Source organism: Lates calcarifer, linkage group LG7_1 (assembly GCF_001640805.2).
Source record: "Lates calcarifer isolate ASB-BC8 linkage group LG7_1, TLL_Latcal_v3, whole genome shotgun sequence".
Lineage (NCBI taxonomy): Eukaryota > Metazoa > Chordata > Actinopteri > Centropomidae > Lates > Lates calcarifer.
Window position 1 is genome coordinate 21,283,537 of NC_066839.1, and position 12,089 is coordinate 21,295,625.

Sequence of the window (12,089 nt, forward strand, 5' to 3'; positions counted from 1 at the left end):
TTATATAAACACAAAAGATAAAAATATAGTTTTGATTACTGATAAAATGTTCAGAAACTAAACATTAGGTTGCTAGGTTGAGAAAAATCCCTTTGTTTAACTGGAACATATGAACACACTTACCTTTCAGAAAAGGGCTGCAAAGGATTTGTACCAAAATCTTAGGCATTTTTAATGGATGATCAACATTACAACTGTATTATTACCACATGAAAACGGATTAAAAGCAGTGCCTAAACACACTGAAATATCCGCATAAAAAAAAAGCATTATTAAATCATACAACCTGTCAACCTGTTTTCTACAAAGGTCAAGTCAGGGTCAAGTCTTGTAAAAATATATTAATGACTAAAGAAAGACTCATAAGTGTTTGCCTCAACTAAAACCAGACTATAATCTTAATCAGATTCTTTGAGTAGGACATGACTAAAATGTCACTAATATGAAAAACCTATGTGACCAAATATGACCAAAACTCACATGGTCTTCTGAAGTCAAGATCATGAATCTAAAAATAGATTAGAAAATCAACACCACCCAGGAGAAATGATAAAAACACTTCAAAGGACACCCAAAACTTCTATAGAGATTGTATTATATTTCCAAAAATATATGTACAGTCTATTACAAAGGTTACAAAGCAAAAAGAATTGTCTATGTAACAAGAAATTGTCTAATTAAATGATCTTCTTCTGTTGGGGAAAATACTTTTGACCAGTGAATATTCTCAATACTTTCATCACAGAAAAATAAATAATAAATTGACAATTTGTATTACTGTACAACAAACTAAAAGGCAAAATAAAGACAAAGTCAAAGTAAAGATGGAGATCCTATCAACTGTCTTTGGTCCTAAATGGAAATTATGTACAACTCAAATCTTGTGGGTGATAATAATTCATCTGCGAGATATAAAAATATAGTGCATTTTCAATGTATTCAGAGCTCTCTACTGAGTAATATGTGTAAAAAAAACCCATATAAATAAAATGTACAAGTTTTACAATTAGAACATATACAAAGATTCCCTCAAATCTCGACTCTTTCTGACACAATCAACAGTGCTGCACTCTTTGGAATTATCCACCACCTCACCAATGCGGTGAAACTAATTTCCAACTGCTGTACCACAAGATTTGAAAAATAACTTCTTACTCTATCTGCTAGTCCTGATTCCAACCAGCCCTCTACATCCTGGTGGTTTCTGATGTTTGGCTTTTTTGCTGAAATAGACCCAAAGCGAAACCTTTTGTGTTTTTTTAGAGCTGAGCAACCTCAAGTTCAGAGTGTGGATGAAACAAGCTGAAGCAGACAGTAAAGTGACTTTGTTGGTGAAGGTTACAGGTGATTTGGACGTTGAATCGATTTTATCCTGGACTTAATCTCAACATGGCCCAAACTGCTGTTTCCCCAACACAGGGAAAAAAAGGGGGGGCATGAGCATTCTATCTTAGGGTGTGAGGGGGGGCTCCAGGGGTCTGGTTTTAAAATCAGAGTGGAGGGTGGGGTGGGGGATGAGACAGAGTGCTGCCTGCGAACTGGGGAGTTTTGTGCTGACTGAATGACTTTATGTCGGTATTCAATTCAAAGGTCTGGCCAACACCCAATTGCTGAGCTTTGCTGTATGGATAAAGGGAGGGTGTGTGTGACACGGGGGCTCAGAGCTGGTCAGGGTGAGTCCCACAGTGAAAATGAATCAAAGTGTATGTCCACATAAATAAGCATGGAGACTCTGAAAACTGTGTTTAAAGTTTACAGGTGTACATCCTTGTGTGTTCAGGTAATTTTCATAATGTCACTCTAAAACACCTGGCTTTTTTTTTTTTTTTTTTTTTTTTTTTTTTACTAACAACAAAACTGTGTATTGAAACTACAGGTGGGGTCTGATAGATGGTTCCATTTTGAATTATGGTTCCTGGTCAGTGCTGCTAGATGGGACTGACAAATCAAAACTCAAATTTTCACTTAGGAAAGCACAATGTTTGACATATACACATTAAAAGGGTCAACATGTGTATGAAATCAGTTCACAACAGACAGAAACAGGAAGATGCACACCCGCTGAGTTAGACTCAAACCAGTGACCTTACTGTCACAAGTTAATGTGTTTGAATGACGAGACCCATCAGGGCAAAAGTTTACACTGACAGCAATATACACTAAACAGTTCTACATAGAACTGAAGTCAAAGAGAGTAAATAAGATAATGACTTGTAACAATGGTGAATTATTTTGGTGGTGACCAGCCTCTTATACCTTTTAACACCCAGTCAACAACAGTGGAAGTCAAAGGAGTGACATTCAGCACAGATGTCCCTCTGGTTGTGAATCCTTGTGGTTCACAGGCAGCACATTTACCCCAAATATAGAATTTTAATGAAAGTAAAATACCCATAGTTAAATACAACAGAGGTCTATGAGAATTAATGCTGTTGAAGTTTAAATATTCACCAAAATCAAGATTTTACAGATAAAAAGTTCAAAGAACAACCACACGATTAAGAAATGTTCTCTGAAATTTTCATGACATTTGATTACTCATTTAGCAAGTTAGGACATGTTGTACAGTAACAGATGCTATAACATTTATTGTCACTATGTAACAGATTTCAAATTTTTTTTTACATTTTTTTTCAGATTCTAAACAATCTGTGACTGAATTTTAGTAGCACAAATACTTTACAAATACTTTTTAAAAGTTAAGAGGTAACACTAAAACGTAGAGTGAGGGACTTAGTAATTGACCACTTGTTGCAGTGAACCAAACTTTGATTTTAAGATGTGTTTCAAAAAGAATGAAGTCTCTAGAACCAACTGGTGAGTTTTTGAAATGAGTGCTATATTGCTAAATTTGTGATCAGTCGCTTATAAACCCTGTCTATTTTGATCAGGCAAAAACCACATTTCACCCTCACAAATGGTCAATAATGACATATTAACTTTTTGGTGGCATCCAAGCATGTGCACCAAATTTGGTTGTAAGAGCTTAAACCAAATTTGATTTGTGAGTGATTAGGTGACACTGACAACATAACATCATCATTTTAAAATTGTATAACTTCAAAACAGTATCAAAATAAAAAGTGATGACTTTCATGTGGCTCAGTCCAGACTTTTCATATGAAGATTAAATTGGTGAAGCCTGTACTTTTTTTTTTTTTAACAGGTTTTACAGGTTTTGGACACATGCAAAATGGCTGAGGATGGGTCCCTACTCAAAAAAAGTTGTAAAAATCAACCACAGCTAAGAATGATAATCTTTACAATTCCAAGAGGGTCCTGACTCTATGACAGAATAATCACTGGAAGAGGGAAAATAAAGTTTCAACTAAATTGTAAGAAACTAACTTTAGGTAGTAACTTTGTAGGTCAACAATTATCAATTGTGTGTCATGCTGTCAAAGATAGATACCCAGTGGTCTGCTATGATTCAGCTGGTAAAACTCTACTGTGGTATAAAACAGATTCATGAGTTTTTCTTTCTATCTTTCAGACAACTGAACAAGAATAAAATAGTGATCTGATTGTGGCTCATTGTTATTAGCATATCCCTGCTGCCCAAATCTAGAGCTGAAACAATACCTCTCTAACTTCATTAGTTGATGAATATACAATTTATTGATTATTATTAATTAGCTATTAAGGTAATTGTTCATTTGAGTTATATGATGTGTGTATTTGCTATTCGTTGTATCTTACTATTATCTTGTTATTACCTAGCTTTGGGTTTTGGATGATTGGTTAATACAATAGACAATAGAATACATCTTTTCCAGTTTTATCTCATGTTGTAGGGTAAATAATTGGGAGATTGACAATGAAAATAAAAATGACTGTGCTTGCAGCCCTAATCAGATGTTTATTTTATGATTACCTTGTCATCTCACAAAATAAATATAAAACAGGTAAAGGGCAACACCTGTTCTGCGTACCTGACATTTGAAATAAGCGATCACAGCGATCATGGAGAGGGCTAGAGGCGACATTGAAATGTTTTTTTTTTTTTTTTTTTTTTAAACAGCCCTCAGCCATGACAGACAGACTTAGTTAACTGTTGTGTTTTCAGCCTCACCCTCTCTGGAGAGTGGTTATGACTTTGTGCGGACGGAGACCAAACGAAGAGAAAAAGATTAGATTTAAAATGTAGCTGATTTAATGAGGACATAGTCCATGAGACAATGGAGAGAATGATGAAAACTTCAGATCTGTTCACTCTGAGCTCAAGGTTGATTCCTGACATTTTGTCTATGCATTTTATGCAAAACTTTAAAGAAAATGACTGTATCTTTGAAAATATAGATTTATACCTCAGGTTACAGCAGCAATAAAAGAAGTTCTAATGGTTTTCTTTTGTGAACACCACTCTTCTTTTCATGACAGCCGAATAACTGCAACTGTGTTTTCTTATCAAAGAATACTGCACTTAAACACACTCATCATGGAAACCCTCTCCTTTTGGTGCATTTGAAGTGGAGACAGGTGGCACCAAATAGGGTGATTGGCTTTTAGGGCGTCCTCTGCAAAACCCCCTCGTCTCTGTTCTCCGTACAAAGCCATATGGAGGAAAATAGGAGAAATCTTAAGAGACACTTTAATGCATGTTCCATTTATGCCTGTGAAGGATGAGTGGAATAAACAAGGAAGCTGCACGGCTGCCTACCGGAGACGGGACAATGGAATTTAACAGCACGCTCTGCGTCTGACTCCATCGTTTCGGGCATTTTCATACCCAAACCCTGAAGCGGCTCTTTGATTTCCGGGCGGCGTACTGGTGTCAGAGGATGATGTCAGCAAGGCTAATTGGCACTTCTCTAGTGTTTCGACTGTTGCCTCTTTCATCTCTGCAGCCACTCAGTTCAACATTTCCATGCCATGGTAGATTTTCATCAAAGGTTTAGCATATCATAGTGGCAAAATATGACATGGTTATTTCAATGGATGACTTGGCACAGCAGTTTTTCCACGAACGTTCCAAACCGTTTTTAGGTCAAAGAGGTACATTCCTTTCCTTTCCAGCAGTGACTGAATCTTTCCAAAGGGTTTTTCTCAGCACAGCACACACAAGCGTTTATACCTAGCACCTTAAAAGTCTCAGACCATTTTTACCTGGTAATTATTGCTCTGTTTAGTTCATTTCTCCTCTGCTGACTGTGTCACTCGTGGCATTAAACCATGTTTGTGAACTTGATTTAATCAGTTCAAGTTCCACATCAAAAGAAAACAAAAAATAGGGAACTTGTCCACCCTCAAAATGAACCGCAGAAAGCATTGCCATTGAAGTGCCTAAAATAGTGGCAATACTTATTCTAACATATTTAAGGCAGTATTACGTCTACACTTTTCTTGGATCCACCCTTAAAAATTCTATTTGCAGCTGAACAGTACACCAACCCGTGTGCAACTTTTTAGGCAAAATTATGGCAAAACAACGTGCGGTGGCTTCAATTTCAATACAATCTCAACAGTGCTAAAACATTCTACTTAATAACCCAGTAACGGTTTCTGCCTTTCCTGTAGTGAACACTAAGACAAAGGATATTGCTACTCTGATATAAAAGTCTGGTGATTCAAGAACAGTTCATGTCTTGCGTCTCCTCAGTGTTGCACTCTTCACAAAAATCCTAAATAAAAAAAATTTGAAAGGTTGAAACCACATCAAAAAGTCACTCCTGTAGGCTGCAAACAAGCATGTGAGGATACCATGAAAACACAAGTCACTGCAAACAGTTCAGTCCAGCATGTCTCTGCACAAAAAAGCGTCTTGAAATCTGCACCTAAAAAGTTTCCTCTGTTTTGGATAAAAGAGAGTTTACCCTGTTGTCAAGTCCAAATAGAAGAGCAAAAAGAAATGCTGCATGCGCAACAACATGTCACGGTGGCAGATACAAAGGAAATTAACAAATTAGAAAACAAAGATGTAAAAACCATTGCAAGTAGACAAGATGATTCTCTCTTCTTTTTAAAGGAAATCCATAGCCATGGTGTGCACTTAAATCATTATTTAAGTTAAAGAAGTATGAGCGTCAAACTCCTTTCCAATGTGCCATTTGATATGTTATTGAGTTTGTAAGCGCCTCTTAAAAAAAAGAGAAAAAAAAGAAAGTCGTCCAGGTAGTTTCTTTTTCTGTTGCTGTTTTTTGCCCTTTTCCTCTCTTTAGTGCCCTTTGAAAATGCGGACCACAATCCTTCACTGAGGAACAAAGGAATGATTTCACTCCGAACACAGCCGGAAGAGTCAGACATAACAGATGTCTGTGTACTTTGACGATTATCTGTTACGTCCCAGGCGCTTCTCCAGATAAGTTCTGTTTTTGTTTTCACTCTGCCCGAGGTGGCCCGTCCCAGTCACACTTGGACACCTGTACCGTGGAGATGAAGCATCTGGGCTCTCATTGTCTGTATGCTGCTCATGATCTTTTTCTGATGGCCAACCAGCGTGATCCCCAAGCTCATCACATCCCTGGAAGACAGGACAACACATCAATCAATGCACTGGACCTTTGTGTGAGACAAAACAAGTAAGATTTACAGCATCAGGATTTTCATTTCATTAGTTTCACGATGTAGCAAAAAAGTCTGATCTGAAGTGATCTAAAATTTCTTTTATTGTCTGTGTTTGTGAACAGACATGCACAAGCGTACAATGGCCCTAAACTAACTGTACTTTATTATATATTTATACATATATATATATTAGATATTTTATAGCCCCAGAGAGACTTTTCATGTGAAACTGTGCAAAAACTGTTTCAGTGACGTTCATTGATGGCTGTTTGACACACGATATGAAAAAGAAGTGATTAGAAGTAATTGGTGAATAAAAATAGTTGTTCTGATACAAAGACACTATTTTTGAACTGATGGAATTAGTGAACTGATGGAATACAATTAAGTATAGTAATAAAACTGGAACAATTAGAAATAAAGGTATGTTCTCTCTGCACTATGGTAAATGAGGGCCTTGGACACTACTTGAAAATTTACGGTAAGTTACAGAAACTCATAAACCTCATGGCATAACGAGTCAACCAAAACTCTACTTGAATGTAAAGTCAAAGAACATAGATTTGTTTATTCAGGTGGAAGTGAGATCACAGTCTAAACGTGCCTGATACTAATGTTCCGTACTGATGCTTAACCCCTTGAGGGCTTCGTATCTACTCACTCGATTGACATCCTGGCCACAGATTCCAGGGAACTGTAGCCAGCTGCTGTGAAGTTGTCTCTGTATCGCTCCATCTTGATAGCTTCCAGCCACTCTCCCACTGAGCGGAAAGCGGTGAAATCTGGTGTGCTCTGATCTAACAGTGGACTAATTGGTCTGTGGGATGAGGACACAAAGATGTTTATGCCTTATGTGAAAAGGAAACGTTCCGCTGAAAACACAATCAAGCAGGAGACGAGACAAAGCGACGACCAAAGGCATCCAGCGGTGCAGTAAATTGCAAGAGGGGGAAAAACTAGTTGAATGGAGGTTTCAATCAATAGAAAATTCACAAACAGATGCAGCATGTCAGCTTTCTGCTTCTGAAAAATACTTTTGGTCAATATCTTTTCAATCTGAATACATTTACCCCATACAGTCTCCATATAGTAAAGTGCCTTTTAACCAGTTGTAACCTCTCAGTCTCATCTCACCTCTGGAAAGTATGTTCTGACTGCAAATAGAATTCATTTGACAGACGTCAGAGTGAGGTCTAGAGTCCCCACTGCACTTTAAAGTACCAGGAACTCATTATAGAGATTGATTTAAAAGCCCTGCTATTGACCATAAAGTCATGGAAGCTGCTTTGGGGTATTGATCCCCTAGGATTTATCTTTCATCTGTGAACTACAGAGGCTAAATCATCCACTGGATACTTTGGATCATCCACTAATGAATTAAAATAAAAGTAAAAATTCTTCATTGTAAATCAATCATTCTGGGTTTTATTTCCTCACCTTGTACACGTTCCCACTGGGGTTTTCAAGGTGTTAGGGTTACGGATCATCTTATCAAGGATGCCGACTATCTGATCAAATTTGGGACGTTCGGCTCTGTCTTTCTGCCAGCAGTCCAGCATTAGCTGATGCAGGCCTGGTGGACAGTCCATGGGGGCTGGAAGACGGTAGCCCTCCTCTATTGCCTTTATGACCTAGAGAATGAAAAACAGATGGATCATTAGTAATAGCAGTTAGTATAACCCTAACCCTAAACCATTTAGTATCAACCTTTATAGCATCATAACCCTAACCTCGAACACTTTGATATCAACCTTTCATATCACCTAAACCCCTGACCCTTTATTTGACCCTTTGGTCTAAACCTAACCCTAACCTTTTAGCGTTAGCCTTTAGTATCATCTTAACTTAAAGCCTTTCTGGCAAAGTGTGTAATCTACTGTTCTTCATGCACATTTCATTGTTTAATCACAGTGTTGGGAGCTTAATCATCAACAGCAGATGTCGCACACTGAGGAATAAAGGGCCAAACCAGACTGGATGTTTGTGTGTCAGACAGTGTGTGAAAGTAGCTACACTGATGAGTTTTGAGCTGTAATTGTGCAGCAGCCAGTTTCTGATTATACTCCATTCCATTACACCAATATGCCACTCCAAGTATTTCATGTCCAATAGCTTCCTCTTTCCAAACAAGGCTACTGAGATTCTTCTACTGTATCTGCCCCTACAAGAACTATTGGTGATCTCCATTTCTATTGGAGAGGCCTAACTGCAAAAATACTGCCTGAAAGATACGGTTTATCAGGATATTGCTGCCTCTACAACATGTAATATGTTTTTCACAAGTTTCCCCCAGCTTTGTGTGTGTGTGTGTGTGTGTAATAATAAATTGCCAGAACAATCCATTAAGAAACTTGTTTTAGTCATTTTATTTTGTCATGATCATTTCTATCACTGGTGGTGACATTTAATTCACCAGTTTGATTGCTGAGATCTGGTTTGTTTTCAGTTTTATTTTGGAGTCCAAAAGGGAAAGTCACACATTCGGACAAGTTTTAAACAAATCCCCCATTCATTCTAATTATCTGGACAACTTATTTGGAAGAGAATCTGAAGGTAAATGGAGCCAATTGCACAAGTAAACTGTTTATTACCTGTCTAGCTAGTCACCATGTCCCTACATCTTATCAGTGAAGCAGTTATCATGATTCATAGGTGATAATGGCCAAAACAAAGGAAATGAGATGCAACCTACAATAAATGAATGAGTTTTACTTGTGATGGTCATGCTAAAAAGGTTGTATAATTTATTCAACTCAGACACATGACCAAAGCCAAACCTCTATCTTTTGCTGATCCTGAAAAGGTTATGCATGCTCTGATTCTGGCTCACCTTGATTAGTGCAACTCTCGCTGGGCACAGTCACAAAACAATCCCCTGCCTTCAGTCAGTGCTGAAAGTTACAGCTAGGCTTTTAACTAACACTTTAGGAAATGGAATCATATTCTGCCAATCCTCGTCTCTCTTAAATGGTTGTGAGTTTTAGAAAATATTTTACTGATAACCTTCAAGGAACTACAGGGTCATGCTTCTCGTTACGTTGTAGACATTGTAGATATTTGCTAAGACATATGCCACAGTACAGAGTTATTTCCCTGAGATTAATTTCCCACATTCTCACAAAAAAGCTATATTTATACAGCTCTGACTAATAATAATAGAAAAAATATTTCTGAGGAGCCTATAGACCTAATCACCTTCTCACTCCACATCATGCATGCAGTTTAGCGCAGAGTTCATTAAAAGTCAATACCATGACAACAGTAGGTGCAGCGGGCACTTTGTTTTGAGCCCCTAGCTCCCCTTCCTTTTTGAGTGGATCTGGAGCTGTGTATGTTTCTGCATATATTCATCAGCTATTCCTGTCAGGACCTCGCAGACAAGAATGAGTCATGGAGGGAAAAAGTGTCAAAACGCTGAAACTGTTGGGGGAAAATGCAAATAATGTTCTTCCAGCATCCCCGGAGGATGTTTGCTGACGTCTTGACAAAGCAGAAAAATTTCTGACATTGATGTCTGTCAAGTAGTGGAGTGGCAAAACACCACATACACCACTTTAATGCTCGGACATCTTGTTTAGCATTTCTAACATCTGACTGTTCAATCAGCAGGCCCCTGCTTTGGAGCACTGAAGAATCTTAATCATGTTTAGCCCTGATGCTGTGGGTACTGAACACCAGGCGCCATATAAGACTCTTAAGAGCAGAACTCACTTGCCTTCCACCATCAATCAAAATGTGTCCAGTGTCCAACAGTTGGTGCAATTGGACTCCCTCAGTGGGAGGTGGCAAGAAAGCAGGCAACTGCACTTAGAGAACTGCGGGTGAGTCAATCATTATAGCAATTTGTGACATTTGAAAAAAGATGTATGTGGGCAAAAAACAAATGAGTTCTTTGAGGAAGAAAAGTGTGGACAATGTCAGAAATCAGCACTTGATGTTAAGACAGGATTGGTATAAAAATTATCATGTTGATTATGAATCATGATTACCCATCTCAGATTCACAAATCAAATTAGTTTTATCGTTCTGCACCTTTAATACACATTATTTAATTACAGAAACTACCAGGGCCCTGAAATTTCCAAATTTCCCTTCCAGCTCTGGTGCATTGAGTTTCAAAACATCAGCAGTGAGGTGCGAGAAAACTCTGGCACAGTGTGATTGTTTATACTACGTGTTTTTTTTTTTTTTTTTGTTTTTTTTCATTTTTCCAGCTGCATTGCTACAAGAGCTGGAGAGTCTTGTTTTGAGAGTTTTGTGGTTGACTGAGGTTTGACAATTTAACCAGCAGTTAAAGTCTTTTTAAATAAGAGTTATTATTTTATTACTTTGGAACACAAGAACAATCTGATGTTACTGACTCATGTTTAAATTCTGTACTTATCCAACATAAGTCTTGTACAATTATTGCAATATTTTATTTACAAGAAAGATGTAAACTAATTCCATAGTGGGGAATGAGTGTGAAGTATTTTATTTAAAGGTGTCAACTGTAAAGGGTGTACTTAAAGGAGGACTTTGTCCTTTAATATGGCACCTCCATAAATTTGGGGACTCAAAAATTAATTAAAGGTCAGAATTAATGTGGCAGAGAATGATATTGTTGCTAGTACGTGTTCAACTCTGAAAGCACTGAGACATTTGAAATAATGCAGAGTCCCTCTTTTAAAGCCTGTCATTTTCTGTGTCTCCATGCTGAAGCTGAGTTAACCATAATGACATCACAATGACCTAAAACTGTTTTGACAGGGTGAGTAATCATGCTGTATAATATTAGTGGAGTGCCACTTTAATATCAGAGCTATTCTATGAATTTATCCTTTTTGAATTCTACACTTTAAGCAAATCCGTGTAAAATGCAAAACATGCATGAGCTGTTTGCTGTGTTATTGGTTCAACACTGCTACTCACACTGGTTCCCATTACCATAAGTCATTATGAACATAAGAAAATTGAATCAAAAGCATTCTGCATGACAAGTGTTTTCCGATCCTGTTATTCATATTAATAGAACATTTTCACAGATCCACGTTTTCATGACTTCATTTTTATGCCTGTCCCATTTCAGGACCGCTTCTCCGTCAAAATGGATTCAAACTGCATGAATATAGCAAGACTTGAACTAATTAAGCCCAAGGTTACCATCCCTGCTGAGCTCAAAGAAAAACCTTAAAGAAAAACCACAAAGTGGGATTTTTGTCAGTGATGTTCCATGTTTCAGTGGGATGGCTTCATTAGGGATAATTGGAGATGCATGTGGGAAAATCTTGTATTCTTACAATTCATGCCTTTAGGTCATTACTTAGTTAAGATAGTAATGCTCAGTTGAGATCCAGATTGGAAACAATGCAAACCTCCACCATACTAACAATCTTAATTCTGTTTTGTTATTTATAAGCGATAAATAATAAATGCTTTTGAAATTTGAGACGCTCAGAACTCAGAAACACAAGACTGCACAGTTCTCTTACACTGCATAGGACTGCAACTAATGACTATTTTAACTGTTGATAAATCTGTTCATTATATTTACTATTTCTACAAAATACCTCTTACAAATTCCAGGCCCAAATTAACATTTTCAC

At 37.5% G+C, this 12,089-nt stretch overlaps 1 protein-coding gene across 7 annotated transcripts in view; it reads right to left on the reverse strand.

The window, feature by feature from the left end:
* Positions 1-578: 578 nt before the first annotated feature.
* Positions 579-12,089, reverse strand: part of epha7 (eph receptor A7) — an 85,649-nt gene continuing 74,138 nt past the window's right edge. For all 7 annotated transcript variants that reach the window (XM_018699664.2, XM_018699662.2, XM_018699666.2 and 4 more), the window contains exons 15-17: positions 7,942-8,135; positions 7,166-7,321; positions 579-6,460 (exon numbers count right to left, since the gene is read on the reverse strand). In XM_018699664.2, coding sequence (XP_018555180.1) covers positions 6,346-6,460; positions 7,166-7,321; positions 7,942-8,135 — 465 coding nt within the window. In that variant the 3' untranslated portion in view covers positions 579-6,345. The remainder of the gene's footprint in view (positions 6,461-7,165; positions 7,322-7,941; positions 8,136-12,089) is intronic.